At 38.5% G+C, this 18,418-nt stretch overlaps 1 protein-coding gene across 1 annotated transcript; it reads left to right on the forward strand.

The window, feature by feature from the left end:
* The first annotated feature begins 59 nt into the window (after positions 1 to 59).
* On the forward strand, positions 60 to 13,451 carry LOC109691787 (beta-defensin 115). Its single transcript, XM_020171982.1, is given in 4 exon segments — positions 60 to 80; positions 11,430 to 11,553; positions 13,302 to 13,407; positions 13,409 to 13,451. Coding segments are annotated over 4 exon segments (294 nt in total).
* Positions 13,452 to 18,418: the final 4,967 nt, after the last annotated feature.

The raw sequence follows: 18,418 nt of genomic DNA on the forward strand, positions 1-18,418 counted from the left end.
AGGAACTCAGAGCTCTTTATATAGATAAGACCCTAAACGGTCACCTGTACTGGTTTATCATGGGTGATGAACCAGAGAGGGTAAGAATGTTATGCTACCCAGATCACTAGACCATTAATTTGCATCACTGACTGTGAATGACACAATGCTAAACAGTTTTAGAAATTATTAAAGGAAAGGGAAGTCTTATGAGATGAGATATATCTCTTAAAACTGTAGGGTCTGATGGAAAGAACTATGCCCCCAAATAATTCTTCCCTAAACCTAGATGGAGTCAGTTGCTTCCACTGGTCCACATGCAGCACCTTATACATACCTAATGACAGCAGAATAGTGTGTAAAGTTACCATTTGTGGCAAACCAATAGTTTCTGACCTCCGGTAAAGTATTTGTCTTTTGTTCTGGGTGTTTAACCCAATATGAATCCCTGTGAAAGAAGGAAAACACTTTTTTAGTTGGTAGGTTTATAAAACTTCATCAATTATTAAATAGAAAAGATTTAGGAGATGGGGTGAAAATAGGAAAACAGGTTTTATTTATACTCTTATCTTCCCATTGCACTTTCCCATCACCTCTCATCCCATTCAGAAATATAAATCAGATGAAATACTGGGAGAAAGGAAACACTGAAAAAAATCAGTAATCTAAGATCTACCTTAGAAAATTGGAGAAATAAGAGAAAATTAAACATAAAACAAGCAGAAGAAATGAAATGTTAAAATTTAGAACACAATGATTGACATTGAAAAATAGGAAAGCCATAGAGAAAAGCCAATAAAACCCAAAGTTGATTCATTGAAAAACAAAATTAATAAACCTGTAGTCATGTTAAGCAATAATAAGAGAATGAAGACTCAAATTGCCACTATCAAAATTGAAGAGAGATTATTTCTACCAATACCATCAACATTAAACAGAGAATAATTGAATACAATGGATTATATACCCATAGTATTTATTAAATAGATGAGATTAAACCAATTCCTTGAAAGATATCCAAACACTCTGACAGTGAAGTAGATAACCTGAATAACCATACACCTAATTCAAGAAGGCAAATTAATTCACTTGTAGATGTAGGATTCCCTTCACAATAGCATAAAGAAAGAAATCTTTAAGCCAGATGGTTTCCCTTTTGGACCTGAATGGTCAAATTTCCAAGGAAAAATACAGATGTCAAATGGGTATAAGAAAATGGTGTCCAATTCACTAATCATCAAAGAAATGCAAATTAAAACCACAAGACCCATCTTTAGGACAAAGTTGCTTACTAAGAAGGCTACCCCATAAAAGTGGCAGAGTTACCCAATTCATCAGATGTGAAAATCTGAACACTGGAGCACAAGAAATATGGAAAAAAGGTAATATGATTCTCCCAAAAGAACACAATAACTTTAGTAACAGATCCCAAAGAAATAAAAATGGATGAAATGCCTAATAAAAATTTAAAAGATTATAATTTGGATGATTTATATTTAAATGATTATTAAAAAGCTCATGAGATCCAAGAGAATACAGATAAGCTGGTAAATGAAACTATGAAGACATGAAGAATATGAATGACAAATTCAACAGAGAGATTTTGAAAAAGTACCAAACAGAAGTATTAGAAATAAATCAATAATAAACAAGTCAAATAATAAATACAGTGAAATCTTCAAAAATAGATTAGATTAAATGGAAGAAAAAATATCTGAAATTGAAGACATACCTTTTGACAAAAATCAGATAAAAGAAAATAACAAGATAAAAAATAAAAATGAGTGAATGGATTATTCAAGACCTTCAGGAAACCATTAAAAGAATAAACATCTCCACTTTTAGTATAGCTAAGACAAGGAGAATAAACTTAAGGACATGGAAAATACTGAGTGAAATAAGAGCGGAAAACTTCCCTAATATTCAGAAAGATATGGGTGCCCTTATGCAGAAAGCTAATAGAACCCTGAACAGACATGACCAGAAAGTCTTCACCACAGCATATTACAGTCAAAATGTCAAAAGTATAAGACAAAGAAAAATTTAATCTTCAAGACAAAAGCAACAACTTGTGTTTAAAGGTATTCCCATTAGACTAACATCAGGCATCTCAACAAGAATTCTATAGGCCAGGAGGAAATAGATTGACATATTTGAAGTCCTGAAAGAAAATAACTGCCAACTAAGATCATTATACACAGAAAGGATATTTTTCAATAATGAAGAAGAAATAAAGACCTTCCAAAATAAGTAAAACCAAAGGAATTCATGACCACCACAATGGCCTCAAAAGATGCTTAAGGGAGTCCTACATCTACAAATGAAAGAAAGATAGCTACCATCATGAAAGCAGGGGAAAATATAAGTCTCACTAAAAGATCAGATACAGAAAAGGGAAATAGAAAAGAATCAGACACTATTAATACAGTAAACTATCAAACCACAAAGATGAACAAGAGAGGAAGAAAAGAACAAAGCATGTAAAATAGCTGGAAGAAAATTGACAAAATGACAAGAGTTAAGTCCTCATCTATCAATTATCAGACCTTTATCAACCTTTAATTGGCAGCTAAATTATCCAATTAAAAAGAACAGATTGGATGAATGGATAAAAACATATGATCTAACCATATGCTGTAAAGACACACAGACTGAAAGTAGAAGGATTAAAAAGTGATATTCAAAGCAAATGAAAACCTAAAGCAAGCTGGAGTAGCTATACTTATATCCAAGAAAATAAACTCTATGAAAAAAAAAAGTGTAAGAAGAGACAAAGAACAGAACTATGTGATGACCGAGGGACTGACTTAATAAGTAGATATGATTGGAAGTCTATATGCACCTAAAGTAGGAACATCCAATTTTACTTTTTTTTTTTTGTGATTCTGGGGTTTGAACTCGGGGCTTCATGTTTGCAAAGCAGGGACTCTACTGTTTGAGCCACACCTCCAGTTCATTTTGCTCTGGTTATTTTGGAGATGGGGGTCTCACAAGTTATTTGCCTTGGCTGGCCTCAAATCCTCCCCATCTCAGCCTCCCAAGAAGCTAGGATTATAGGCATGAGACCTGCTAGAACATTCAATTTTATATATATTAAAAAACCACTAATAGACCTAAAGGGATAGATAGACTCCAATACATTAACTGCGAAGGATTTCAACACCCCCACTTTGATCACCACCCTGCATCATACAGGCAAAAAAGATCAAAAAAAAAAAACACATCAGAATCATCCAATCATGGTGACACATATCTGTAATCCTGACTGCTTGGGAGGTGGAAACAGGAGGATCATAAAATCAAGGCCAGCTTGGGCAACTTAGTAAGATCTTATCTCAAAATTAAAATTTTAAAAAATAAGAAGGGCTGGGGATATAGCTCAGTGGAGGAGCACTTGCCTAGCATATGTGAGACCCTGGGTTCAATTCTCAGTAGAAAGAAAAGGAAAGAAAGAAGGAAGGAAGGAAGCAAGGAAGGAAGGTCAGAGTTTATGCTATAGCTCAAATGGACTTAAAAGACACTTATCAAACAGTTGCAGAATACACATTCTTTTCATTAGCATATCAAACTTTCCCTAGAAAGTTCTATTAAGCTAGAAAATAAGCCTTAGTAAGTTCAAAAAACTTAAATCATGTCCTGCATATTTTCTGATTAAAATGAAATAAAATAAGTCAACAGCAACAACAAACGAAATTTTAGTAACTGTACAAATGGGTGGAGACTGAGCAGTACACTTTTGAATGAAAAGTGTATCATGGAGGAAGTCAGAAGAGAAAGTTAAGAATTTCTCTACATAAATGAAAGTGAAAAACAAAATACTAAAACTCCTACTACTGAGTAGCAAATAGATAAACAGCTCAATTAATAAGCAGCAAAAGTCTTTTTAATTAGCATATATATAATAGTTGCATGGGGGAATACATTGTGATATTTACATATGTGCTTACAATATCTTAGATTTGCCCCACTCCATTGTTCTCCCTCCTCTCCCCTTCCTTCATATATGTATTAATGTTTACATTTAACTTTAACTTACAGGCCTAGCTTCCATATATGAGGCAAAACATGTGATCTTTGACTTTTTGAGCCTGACTTATTCACTTAACATTTTGTCCTCCAGTTCCATCCATTTACCTGCAAACAACATAATTTCATTCTACTTTATGACTGAATAAATCACATTGTATATACATATATATATATATATCACATTGTATATATATATATATATATATATATATATATATATATATATATATCACATTTTCTTATTTTCTTAATCCATTCATCAGTTGTGGAGCATCTGGGCTGTTTCTAAAGCTTGTGAATAGTGCTGCAATAAACATGAGTGTTCGAGTGGCTTTATTATATTCTGGAGCACATTCCTTCAGTTATATGCCCAGGAGTGGTATCAGTGGATTCTATAGTAGTTCTAGTTTTAGTTTCTTGAGAACTTCATACTGCTTTCAAATAATATAAATAAATAAATATTAGCCCAATTAATAAATGGCAAACGTCTTGACTACACATTTTTCCAAAGAAGACATACAAATACCCAAGTATAGGAAAATGTTCAACTCACTAATCATCAAGGGAATGAAAATTGAAAAATCTCACACTTTAGGATTGCTAGTGTTTAAAAAATAAATGGCTCACACCTGTAATCCTAGCTACTCAGGAGGTGGAGATTAGGAAGAGATTGAAGCCAGTCTGGGGAAATAATTTGTGAGAACCTATCTCAAAAAAAACCCATCAAGAAAAAGAGCTGGGGGAGTGACTCAAGGAGTAGGTCCTGAGTTCAAGCCCCAGTACCACAAAAATAAATAAATGAATAATAAAATAAGTATCAGTGTTGATGGGAACAAAAATTGTAACTACCACGAGAAACAGTATGAAGAGTCTTCAAAAAAATAAAATCAATGTGGCACATGATCAAGCAATTCCACTTCTGAGTACTTATTCAAAATGATTGAAAACAGGACTTAGAAGAGATTTGTGCACCCTCATATACATTGCACATCTCAACCTCCCAAATAGCTAGGATTACAGGCATGAGTCACCTGACCTAGCTAAGTGTCCTTACCTTCAAGAAAGTAAAAAGATGTGAGGCAACTTTTGCAGGTGATGGATATTTATCTCTTGGCTGTGGTAATCATATTACAGAAGTATGTACATTCTAAACTCATCAAACTATATTTGCTAAATAATGTAATTACTTGTATATGATCTATATCTCAATAAATCTGTAAAAAATATACAAAAAGGAAGCCTAGAAATACAGACAAGTCTAGACAAAACCTTTACTACTCCAATCAAACACCACAGAAAACAATGCATCCTAACCACTATCTCTGCCAGCAAAGGAACTTCCTTGTAGTGTCAGAAAAGGCTGAGTGTTAGCACTGTTCCCACATGCCAGTAGAAATCACATGTGCAGACAGGACTTTTACCCTGCCTCCCACACCCCTCCTCCTATTTGCTGCTAGGTTGGAGTCAGAAGAGGTCTGGTAGAGTGAACAGAAAGGATGCCACCCAACCTTGGAGTCAGAAGGGGCCACTGCCTCTCCTAGCCAATGTGCCAGAGTCCGGTAGAGAGCTTTAAAGCCAACATCTTCAATAAGTAGCAATGAATCTCCTCCCCTCCCCAGCTGACAAAAGTGGCTGAATAAAGAACTTATTTGACCGTCCCACCTGAAAATAGCAGTGTACCATCATCTCTCCCTCCAAGAAGCAGCATAATAGGAGGCTTGCTAAAATATAGTTAAATAAAGTCAGAGTTTCATAGTGTAATACCAAGAATATCTGCATTTCAATAAAAGTTTTACTTGAAATAGTAAGGACCAGAAAAATCTCAAATGGTATGAGAAAAGATCATAAAAAATACAAACACAAAGATATCTGAATTACTCAACAAGGATTTCAAAATAGCCTTCATAAAAAATTATTCAGCCAGGTGTGGTAGTACACACCTATAATCCCAACACTGGGAGACTGAGGCATGAGGATTGAGAGCTTGAAGTCAGTGTGGGCTACCTAGTGAGTTCAAAGCCAGCCTAGGCTCCATAGTGAGATCCTGTCTCAAAACAAGAGCAAAAACACAGACAAAATGCTTCAACAAGCAATTGTAAAATAAATGAAAAACTAGACTCAGAAAATACATGGAAGGAATGTCACTGGTTTCATTCAACATAGTGCTAGAAGTTCTAGCTAATATAAAAAGGAAAGTATATAAAAGTTATACAGATGAGTAAGAAATAAAACTACCCTATTTACAAATGAAAAAATGATCTACAATAAAAAATCAAAGAAATCTAAAAGAAAACTTGCAGAATTTCTAGAGTTCAGCAACATTGCAGAATACATGATGAGCACACAAAAGATCTACTTACTGATAGGAAATATAAAATTAACAATAAATGCTGAATGAGAGAAGCCAAGAACAAAAGGTCCAATATCACATGTTCTTGCTCATTTGTGGAATCTAGACCTAAAAAGATGGTGATGATGACAATGACGACAAGGTGATAATGGGACATGAATATATATGGAGGACTGTCTGGGGAGAATCAGTGGGAGGGAGAAGGGGAAAAGGAAAGGATATTGAGGGGTGACGAGGATGAAGTACAATGCATATAAACATATGAAGGCAGCATAATGAAACTCACCAAACAATATTTGAAAAAGAGGAGAGGAGAAATGGAAATATAGTGGAAAGGGTGAACTTGTGCAAGGTACACTGTACACATGTATGAAATTCCCACAGTGAAATACCCTCATATTACTTATGTATAGTAATTTTAAAAATTAAAGATAAAGTACTGTTTGTAGTCAGCACAAAGAAAAATAATACCTAGGCATATGCCTAAAAAACTTGTCCTGGGCTTACATGACAAAAACTACAAAACAGCAATGAAAGAAATCAAAGATAAGCTGAAAAAAGAGATATACTATGTTCATGGATTGGGAGGCTCATCAAAGTAAGAATGTCAGTTCTTCCCAAGTTGATATGCAAGTTTAATGCAATTCTTAACATAATCCCAACTTGGTATTTTGTAGACTATAAACTTATTCTGAAGTTATATGGAAAATTGCTAGAACAGCCAAAATCATTTTGAAAATGAGGAACAAACTGGGCAGAACCACTCTACCCAATATTAAGGCTTACCATGGAGCTACAGTAATCAAGACTATTGGTACTGGTGGAGAGATGGATGCTGAGCGGTAAGGGATTTTCCTCCCCCAAAAGAATTTGTCTTAACCCTTGACTCCTGGTAGGTAACTGTTAACACTAGAATGCCCTACCTGATAGATGTCTTTGGGTATCTAGGAGCCTTGGCACATGCTAGATAGTCTATGCTATCTAGCGTAGATGTTGGGATGCTTTGGGTATTAGTTTGACCCCTAGAGAGGATGGAGACTAAAGTCAGCCATGCAAGTGGTAAGCCATATTTAGGTGACTAAGCCCAAATTAAAACCTTGGACACCAAGGCCTAGTTAACTTCCCAATGTGTGCATTGTCACACATTGTCATGAGAAATAGGCCCTACCTGCATGGCTGCTCTGGGGAGGATCACTGGAAACTCTGTCTCCTGGACCTTTCCTTAGACCTGTCTTTCTGCTGATGATTTTAGTCTATACTTTAAAAATCTGTGTCTGTTCTAAATTACAAATCTAATGACTTTCCTTAGTTTTATGAGTCCTTCTCTGAATTAACAAACTTGAGTGGTTTTGGGGACTCTCAAACTTGCAGTTGGTGTAGAAGTAAGAGTAGTCTTGGGGAGTTTCAAACTTGAAGTCAAATAGATCAATGAAAAAGACTAAGGAACACAGAAATTTGTCCCACAAGTGCAGCCACCTGATTTTTGACAAAAATAAAAAGCAATCCAATGAAAGAAGGTTAGTCTTTTCCACAAGTGGCACCAGAACAATTGAGCATTTGTAGCAAATAAATAAATAGAAATAACACACTTCAACATAAACCTCACACCCTTGACAAAAGTTAACTCGAATCATATTCAAAGATAAAAACTTAAATATAAAAATATAAATCTTTTAGAAGAAAACATAAGAGAAAACCCTTTAGTTTAGTTTTTTTTTTTATTTTTTGAGACAAAGTCTCACTACGTAACCAGGCTGGCCTCAAACACCCAATCCTCCTGTCTCATCCTCCCCAGTGCAAGGGCTATACGCATATACTACCTTGCCCCGCAAGAGAAAATCTTGAAGATTTAAAGATTAGTAAAGAGTTCTTAGACATAACACCAAAAGTATGATCTTTAAAAGAAAACAATAAATTGGACTTCATCAAAATTGAAAACTTACCCTCTGTAGCAAAAAACCCTGTGAAGACAATTAACAGGAAAAGTAATTACTAAGAGAAATCATTTTCAAATTACATATCCAACAAAGAACTTATATCTAAAATAAAGAGCTCCCAAAATTAAGCAATTAAAGATACTCCGTTTAGAAAATGTACATGATAGACATTTAACCAGAAAGGATATGGATGACAAAGAACTTCATGAAAAGATGTCACTAGATATTAAGGAAATGCAAATGAAGACCAGGATGAGACACCATTACATTTCTAAAAGTAAAAATAGTGAGAAATGAAAACTGCACAAATAAATGTTCATGCCATGGAATATTATTCAGCAATAAGAGGAACAAATAGTGACCAAAACAAGAATCCAGTCTCAAAAGATGGTTTCCTATAAGATTCCACTTACACAGCATTCTCAGAATTACTAAATTAGAGATGGAGAGCAAATTAGTATTTTCCAGAGATCAGAGATGGTAGAGAAGGGGGATTGAGTGTGACTCTAGGTGCCCTCAAGATTGAACTCTCTGGGTTTTAGGTTTCTATTCCACAGAATGGCCCTCGTCAATTTTCTAGCTCAGACTTTAGTCATTTGCATATCACATTACAAACTTTTTTTTGGTCTGTAATGAACAATGTGTCACATTACTTACTTTTTCTACAGCAATAACACAGTCTATCTACCTAAGTCCATATCAGCTCAAATCCTAAGTAATGTTACCTAAAAAAAAAAAAAAAAACCCACCAGATGAAGGCCTAGTGATTTTTTTCCACAAATGAGAATTAAAACATATATTGAACACATACACTTTATTATGTCTCCTAAATAATAACACACGCTGCACGACATGAGTCACACATTTCAGGAAACCCTGGTTTAGCCCCAATGCTTTACTTTTCAGATGGAGAAAGTGAAGTCTCCCAGATGGAAGTGAACTTTCAGATTTGAAATATCACTTGACATAGAAACCACAGTTCCTCCTCTCCATCTGAATAAATCCCAAAGTCTGTAATACGGATGTCTAAGGTCCAACATGAGGCAGCTCTGCCTGTTCCTAGTTTAGTTTCTTTCGTTCATTCTCTCTGTTTCTCTACTCCAGCCACACTTGGATTCTTGCTCTCTGGAGGATACCTGGCACTCTGCTGCCCTGGGGCTTTGCTCTTGCTGTGCTCTCTGCGTGGAAGATTCTAGATATCTAGGTGATTTAGTTTCTCAGTACATTAAGAGTCTACTTAGTGTTATTTCCTCATAGATTCCTTCCTTGACCACCCTACACACACACACACACACACACACACACCCCCCACAGCACACTATATCCCTCTTCCCTTGCCTTATTTTTCTTTCTAACACCCTTGGCCACCTGACACTGTGTTTTCTGTCTCTCTCCCTAATGAGAATGGCAGGACTTTGCTTTCTTCTCTTAAGTTCACTGCCTAAGGGAAGTGGAGTGCAGATGAGGTTTGCAGCTAGGATACTGAGAGCCACCACATCCCCAGGAAATTCAGCTATTTTCTAGATGGCTCCAGTCATCGGAGGTCTTTCAGAGGAGTTTGAACCCAACCCCCCAAACCTCCAACCCCCCCAACCTCCAACCCCCCCACCAGCCCCAATCTCCACGCAGCATTGTGGCTCTGCCCTCGGGGCCTGTACAGACCAGGCCTTTCAGAGATTTAAAATAACAGCTATGACTCTCCTCAGCTCATTTCTGCTTTTCCAACAGCCTCCTCATTCCATCATTACTGAGACACAATCCTCTGGGATGATAGCAAGAACATGTGTCTTGGGGACAGGTAAGCCAGAGCTGGATCCAGACTTCACTCCATAAGCAACATGCAACGCTGAACCCATCTGCCAGTCAGGGATCTGGTGAGGATCCTGGGGAATTGTACAGTGAAGTGCTTAGCACAGGTTTTGGGGTGGCATCCATGCCTGCTGCCTTCCTGGAGGACTGGGCCTCTTAAAAGGTACAAAAGGACCATGGTGATAAAACCAAGAACAAAAATAAGCAAATAAAATCCAGTAGCCCCACAATCAACCTTCCTAGCAGAGCCTGGGCGGTGTTCTCATCTGTACCCTCTGTGTTGGAAACCCCACAGGAAATATTTTGCTCTTCATTTGGGCCTAGAGTCCAAGGAAAACTCCCCAAATGGCCAATATTTAGTATTTGGGGTAGGAAATTAAGATTAATATGCAGGATTAAAAAGAGCTGGTCTGCTAGCACAGTGGTTCACACTTATAATCCTAGCTACTTGGGAGGCAGAGATCAGAAGGATTGCTGTTCAAGGCCAGCTTGGGCAAAAAAGTTTGCAAGGCACCAGCCATCTCCATCAATAAAAGTTGAGTGTGGTGGTGTACACCTGTCATCCCAGCAAAAGGTATAAATAGGAGAATCAAGGTCCAGGACAACCCAGGCTTAAAGCAAGACCCTATTTGAAAAGTAACTAAAGAAAAAGGGCTGGATGCTTGGGTCAAGTTGTAGAGTACCTGCCTAGCAATTATAAGGCCTTGAGTTCAAATCCTAGGATGAAAGGAAGGGAGGGGAAGGGAAAGGAAGGGAAGGGAAGGGAAGGCCTAGGAAATTCTCTTGCACTCTCTGGGCCCACATTTTCTTAGCTAAGAAATGCTAGTTCTAAGATCTATGAGGACACGAGTGAGCACTGTGCATGTGTTTGTTCATCAATGATTTTCAACACGTGCACCGCATGCTCTGACATGCAGAAACAACAGCTTGTTCTGACCATCGGGAGTCTCATGGTTGTCCTTGAGGATGTCAGTCTGCTAGGAGAATGAATTAGAAAACACTTAGCTCCAACGCATCATGGTAAGCATTGTGCAGAAAGAAGAAGCAGAGAAGCCATGAGAGCACAGGGGAGGGGGCTGAACTTCCCATGGAGAGGGGCAGGAAATTTGTTGGAGGCTGGATCTGCTCTGTTCGCAGAGCCACGATTTATGCCTCCTCAACTAGTGCCATCAGCTTCTCAGAGGGTGTCTAGAGCAGACTCCGGACACTGGAGGGCTGATTTATAGCACTGACCTGAGGGCTGCCATTCTGGGTGGTGTAACCCTCTGCATTTCTCTGATTTCTTCCTCATGACTCAGCCCTACCGAAGTCATTAAAACCCTGAGTGCGGAACCAGCTTCCTCAGCACATTCAGTGTGCTTCCGGACCGCTCTGCAACCCTCTCAGGACACATTAGACTCTGGTTCTTGGCCTTTGCTGTCCTTGTGGTCCTGGCTCAGACTTCCCCAGGTAACCAGAACAGTGGGGAAAAGGGAACGGGAGTAAGAATGGGGTCCTCCTCATAGGATCACTGGAAAAGGGAATTTGCATGGGAGTAAGGACAAGCCAGGGGGATGGCTGAGATCTAGTGAAAAACCTTAAAATGAATATATGCTCAAGACTGGGGACGTAGCCCAGGCATGCAGCACTTGCCTAGCATGCATGAGGCCCTGGATTTGATCTACTGCTCTCCTACAGGCAGGCTGTCAACCTCAACCATGGCAATACTTCTCATTAGGGAGCGTGGAGTGTACCAGTGGAGGCCAGGGTGTCTTATATGACGTTCCATCCATATGCAGCAGCCACTCAACACCCGTGGTGTAAATGTCAACAGCCTCACCCCATGTGTCTAAGTTCAATTCCACTTCAAGTGATGCCATCTCTTGCAATTACCAGTCTCATTGCTTCACCTCTTCACTGTTATTTGGTTTTGAATGTTTCTTTAAAGCAAGCAGAGGAGTCTTGTCTTAGAATATGTGGTGAACAATTTATAGGCTGAGGTTGGATAGCTACAGGTTTATAAAAATATGCTCAAAGTGTGGAGCTGGGGGTAAGGCAGAAGATTCTAGATTTCAGATCAAACATGGTCAAACCTCTCTAGCAACACAACAAACTTCGTAGTGGAGTGGTGAATAATTTTCTAATGGAAATATTTCCCCTTAGGCTTCTTGGGAACTCTAAAGTTTATAATTTTAATTGCATAATTTACTATTGGGTCATGTTATTGAAAGCCACATTCAATCTTGGATCAGTTTTGCAAGCTGAACGTCTTTGCCAGTTACTCAGTTGTTTTAGAAGAAGATGAAAAAGGAGAATGAGGGGGGAAGAAGAGGAGGAGGAGGGGGAGGAGGAGGAGGAGGAGGAGGAGGAGGAGAAAAGTTACTCTGGGTTAACTTTGAGTTGGTTTAGCCTGACTTAAACCCTGGCAAGGACAACTGAAATAGAGGAAGATGTTGACAGGTTCGAAAGACATTTAGAGAAAGAATCAACCTGTTGGTGCATGGAATATTGGAATGTCTGAACATCCTGGTGAGAAAGAGAGTTGGGAATTACCTCCTAGGAGAGTATTTTGGGAAAAGGCAAGTAGAGAGAATTTTTAATTTAAACCACCATGCCTGGGCCCACGGCTGACCCAATGTGTTGGGAAAGCTGGGTCTGCACTTAGCATTTTATTGACTTAGGAATAGCAGAAGCACATTAAATCAGAGACGAACAGAGGATTAAACTACCCACATGGCAGCCTGCAGGTCAGCACAAAAAACTGATCCTCCAATGTTCAGAGTCCTACTCTGGACATCCCCTGTGGCAAGTACCTGGACCAGGGCCTGTCACATAACAGATACTCAACAAATTGCTGCTGAACAAATAATGAGTGATGAGGGGAAAATAGATAATTGAAGGCTTAGCAATTCCTTGGCAAGCACCTAGTTTAAGGGAGGAGGTAGAACCAGAGTTAGTCTGTGAAAAATGACAAAGATTAAAGCATCATAAGCATAAGAACAAAACTCAGGTAGAGCTGACTGGAGGAAAGAGAGAGCTACCTGTACCTATGCAGTAGGGACTCTGCACACACAGGTTTATAGAATTTCCAAGACTGCTAGTAGGTGTCAGGATCAGTGCTCACTCGAGTCGATATTACCACTGTTACCAACATCTTCAGTATGGTAGTGTCTACCTTTATCCTGCACTGATACATTCATCTGTGTTTATTTTGATAGATGGATGGGTCAAAAGGTGTTCTTATGGATTGGGCAGATGCAGAAAGTCATGCAACAGTGATGAGAAGAAGAAAGAAAATTGTGGGGAACGTTATATTTGCTGCATCAATGAAAAAATCTAAACTATCACACTTTTCCAAGGAAAAATGAAAGACAAGTGACTATGTATCTATTTGACTCCTGATTTCAGAATTTTAAGTCATTATAATGAGTCAGTGAAATAGTTATCTAGGGTGCCTGTATGTTCCTTGGATACCTGTTGGGTCTTCAAAGGGCTCATTATTTATGTTCATTCTATACTTGAAAGGCATATATCAGGAAGATTGTTGTTTGAGACCAGCAAAAATATAAGACCTACTTGCAAAATAGCTAAAATGAAAAAGGGCTGGGGGTGTGACTCAAGTGGTGCAGTGCCTGCCTAGCAAGTCCAAGGACCTGAGTTCAATCCCCAGCTCATTCCAGCTATCAATGTATCACTTTAGCCTTCTATTTCCATAGTGTTCTAGCATATGGTCAATTCTATCAGTTCTCATGGTAAGAGAATTTATAGAATCTGGATCCTGGATTCTTGAGCTTCTGACCAAGGGCTACTAGGTTCTGAATACAGGTTTTCAGGTTAACGTCAATTGCACCTTGGCCACAGATTCTTATGTAATGCCTCATCCTGGAGAATTGAAATAGGCCAATGGGATCCAGAATGTTTCTTCTTGCCTCTTTACTTCAAGGTTTAGGTCTGGGCTCTGCCGTATGGTCTCTTGGAATATACCCCTTCCCCCAAATCCCTAACCACACTGACAGGGATTGATGCTGTATGAAGAGCTTTATGTTATTCTTCCCACCTGGAACTAACCTTAAACTGGAAGGTGTAGTAAAGAAGAGCCTTATGTAGTCTCTTCTGGTTAATGAACCAAGCCCTAACTAGTATCTTGGCACAAATAGAAGTGACTCCAGGTTGCACTTAAGGAGGAGATGGTTGTAGATTGTCTCAGTTCAGATGCTGGTGATCCTGCAAATGAAAATTATCCTAGCCTCTGTTAACACAATCACAGTCCATACAAAACACCATCTTAAGGCAAGGTACAGTAATCATTGCAACAATGGCAGCCACTAACCCTTCAAGTCATTTCTCAGAGTACTTTCACCACAGTTGTTCCACTTCTTCCACTGTAGTACCATGAGGCAACACTCATACCCTGAACATTAAAGGATGCCTTTGGGATATCTAGAAAGAGTACCTGAGAATGGACCTCAGATTGCCTAAACAGTGATTCCCAGTCATCACACCAGTGACTGCAGAAAATCTGTAGAAGCTACATGTTCCTATATGAAGAGTTTGTTATATTTTTTGACTAAAGAGATTATACCCACAAATGGACTCAGGAGTCTTAAAGAGTTGTAGTGTTGACTTCAGAAGGTGCTACCTAGGACAGCAAAGGGATGAGGGATAAAGAGAGAGATTGGGAAGTAAGAAAGTGGTCTCAATCTGAGCATTCAAACCACAATCCTAAAATACGTGGGAACTCCCACGCACACACACACATCTTGTGGGCATCAGAGACCTTACAAGTTGGCTTCCAGAACATCTGCTCATCAACTCTGCCTCGACTATTCTAGTTCAGTCATCATCTTTCCTTGCCCATTGCCATGAAATGAATCCTATCCCTCTCCTCCCAAAATTTATACCTGAGAGGGTGAATGCATTTGGAGATAAGGTCTTTAGAGAGGCAATTAATGTAAAATGAGGTTATTAGGGCAGGCCCTGATCCCACATGACTGGTGTCTTTGTGGGAAGAGAGTAGAACATAATCATTTTACAAATAATTATGATACACAGGTAATGTGAAGACTCAGGAAGATCTCAGTCATCTGCAAGCCAAGGAGAGAGGACCGGAAAGAAACAAACTTGACTAATATTTTGATTGTAGACTTTGAGACTCCAGGGTTGTGAGAAAATAAATTTCTGTTTTTAAGCCATACAGTTTGTGATAATTTGTTAGGTCAGCCCTAGAAAACTAATACAAACACACTACAACATTTGCGTCCTAAATGGTACCAGAAATCCCAACCCAAAGGTTTTATTTCTCTTCTCAAAACTTTCAAAAAGCGGGAGGGGGAGAGGGGGACAGAGGGCAGGGGGAAAGATGGCCCAAACAATGTATGCACATATGAATAAACGTATAAACAATTAAAAAAAATAGAAGTGATAAATTGTTTAAAAAAAAAAAACCTTTCAAAAGCTCGACAACCATCACAAGAATTGATTCTAAACTCCTGTTAGGATAATCCCCTGCCCACATCTGTCATCTCATCTATGGCCCTTCCTCCTTCCATTTCCCACCTGGGACCTCACAAACAGCTGTGACATTCTTAGGAAACTATTAATCTAATTTCTTGTCCTTGTTTTTGTAGCTGCTCCTTCACCTAGAGGGTTCTTCTTGCAAAGCAGTTCAGCTCAGCCCCTTACATAAGGAAGGAAAGTCATCATGACAGACTACTTACTGATAAGGCAATCACTTACGACATGGTCACCACCCAGACATCTCCTCTTATTGCCTGTGTCTTTCCCAAATCCAGCAGGTTAATGCCTTCATCGGACTGATTGTGAAAATCCAAAGACTCACTGCAAATCATTGCAAAAGGACATTCGAACCTTGATAGATGTGTTGATAAGCAAGTTATAAAAGTGCTTGGATACACAAAGCCATTGGCTAATGAGGGCTGTCAGAATTATACTAGCTGAAAATCGAAGGGAAAGTTGACAAGAACTATGATTTAATAAGTACTTCAAAACATTGTTGACTAACAAAGCATAAGGAAAAACTCCTATTTTTTTTATTAGAGGATATTGGAATTTAGAAAACTTTTGCAAATAACATTGAAGGCAAACACACGTGAAGTACTTTGCTCATGCTACCATACACTTACGTGAACGACTTCATTCCTTGGTGGTTTTACTCTTTAAAAACATAACATACATAAAGAAAAGTATGGGAACCACACATGCATAGTGTGTTTTTTTCTGTAGCAAAGAAAAAGAACACTGTGAACAGTCTGGAAACCCCTCATCTTCATTCCTACAGGGTAACTATAATTCAGGTTTCTTCTTTTTATTAAATTATTTTATTTTAACGTGCACCACTCGCATACACAGATTGGAAATTCTGTGTGGTATTTCCATACACGCACAGAGTATGCACTGGTCAAATCCAATCTCACTTTACCCCTCACCTCAAGCTCTAATAATCACTATTCTACATTCAGGTCACTTATATTAGCTTCCACATATGAGAGAGAACATGCAGTACTTGCCTTTCTGTGTTTGGCTTAATAACTTAACATAATGTCCTCAGATCCCACCCATTTTGTTGCAAATAACAGGATTTCATTCTTCATGGCTGAATGCTGCTCTGTTGTGCTATATAGACACCACATTTTCTACATCCATTCATCTGTTGATGGGCACCTGGGTTGGTTTCATATTTTAATTATTGCGATATAGTGCTGCAAGCTGTGCTGATTTCATTGAGCTCAGATATATACTCAGAAGAATGATTTAGTTTTGAGAAATCTCCATATTGTTCTCCAGAACGGTTGTACGAACTTATATTCTCATCAACAGTGTATGTTCCTCTTTCTCCATAACCTTACTAGCATCAGTAAATTTTTTTAAAATGATATACATTCTAACTGTGTTGAGATGGAATCTCAATGTAGTCTCCCCTCTTTCATTGGCATATGCTAATAATACAAAATAATGAGTTTCATTATGACATTCTCAAACATGCACATAAAGTCATATCCACCCCACTAATATACTCTCTTGTCTCCCCACTTCTTCCCACTGATCTGCTTCCTCTCCCAAAACAGGCCTTTCACCTACTATGAACAGTTTTGTCCCACATTCCCCAAAGCACAGAACTCTCAATGGGGTCATGTCAGAGTCACTCCCTGAGTCAAGACTGGTGAGGCAGCACAGTGGAACGTCCACAGTGTTTCATACACAAGAATATGCAGGAGTTTCTGCCCCTAGAGCAGTAAAATCTCAGGCAATGGAACCCTTCTGAAGATGGCTTTGTTTCTCTTGTTGTTCTGCTATTCCAAATCTCCAAATGTCACCAGGTCTCCATTGCTTTGCTATTGAATTCCAGTGCTCTTATATGGTCACTCACCTCACCATACAACTGCACACCTATTGCTTTGCTTTATTTATTTATTTATGTTTGTGGTACTGGAGTTTAAACTCACGGCCTTCACCTGGAGCCACTCCACCAGCCCTATTTTTGTGAAGGGTTTTTCAAAATATAGTCTCATGAACTATTTTCCCAGGCTGGTTTTGAACTGTGATCCTCCTGATCTCTGCCTCCTGAATAGTTAGGATTACAGGCATGAGCCACCAGTGACTAGCCTTTCTTTATTTTTGCAAGCATTTTTATTAGCATAAAGTAGTGTACAAGGGATTTCATTGTGATATCTCCATATATGCTTACTAGATACCTTGGTTAGGTTCATTCCCATGTCTTTATTTTTTATTTTTGTCAGTACTGGGTTTTGAACTCAGGGGCTCACACCTACTTGAGGCACATCCCCAGCCCTTTTTACTTTAGTTATTTTTCATATAGGATCTAGCACTTTTTGCTCAGGCTAGCCTGAGATAGCAATCCTCCTTCCTATGCCTCTCCATCATAGCTGGGATTATAGATGTGTACCACTATGCCCAGTTTGTTCTTTGAGATAGGATAATGATAATGTTTTGCCCAAGCTGGCCTACAACTGTGATCCTCCTATCTCTTCCTCCCAAGTAGCTGGGATTACAAGCATGGCCACTGCACCTGGCCTATTCCTTTGGTTCTATCTCATGAAGAGCAGTTGACTGCTATGTGCCTCTATTCTTTGGTTTGCTTTAAAGTCTGTTTCTTTATTTTCTATGATATCTATCTCTTTGTCAAATTTTTCATTCAGATCATGAATAGTTTTCACCAAACTGATTTTTACTAAATTGTTTTTCTATTCTTTTGTATCTTCCTGGGTTTTCTTAATATTATTTTGAGTTGGTTTTCTAGCATTTTGCAAATTTCCTTTTTATTGCAGTCTGTTATTGGAGGATTATTAGGTTACTT

Source organism: Castor canadensis, chromosome 5 (assembly GCF_047511655.1).
Source record: "Castor canadensis chromosome 5, mCasCan1.hap1v2, whole genome shotgun sequence".
NCBI classification, from domain to species: domain Eukaryota; kingdom Metazoa; phylum Chordata; class Mammalia; order Rodentia; family Castoridae; genus Castor; species Castor canadensis.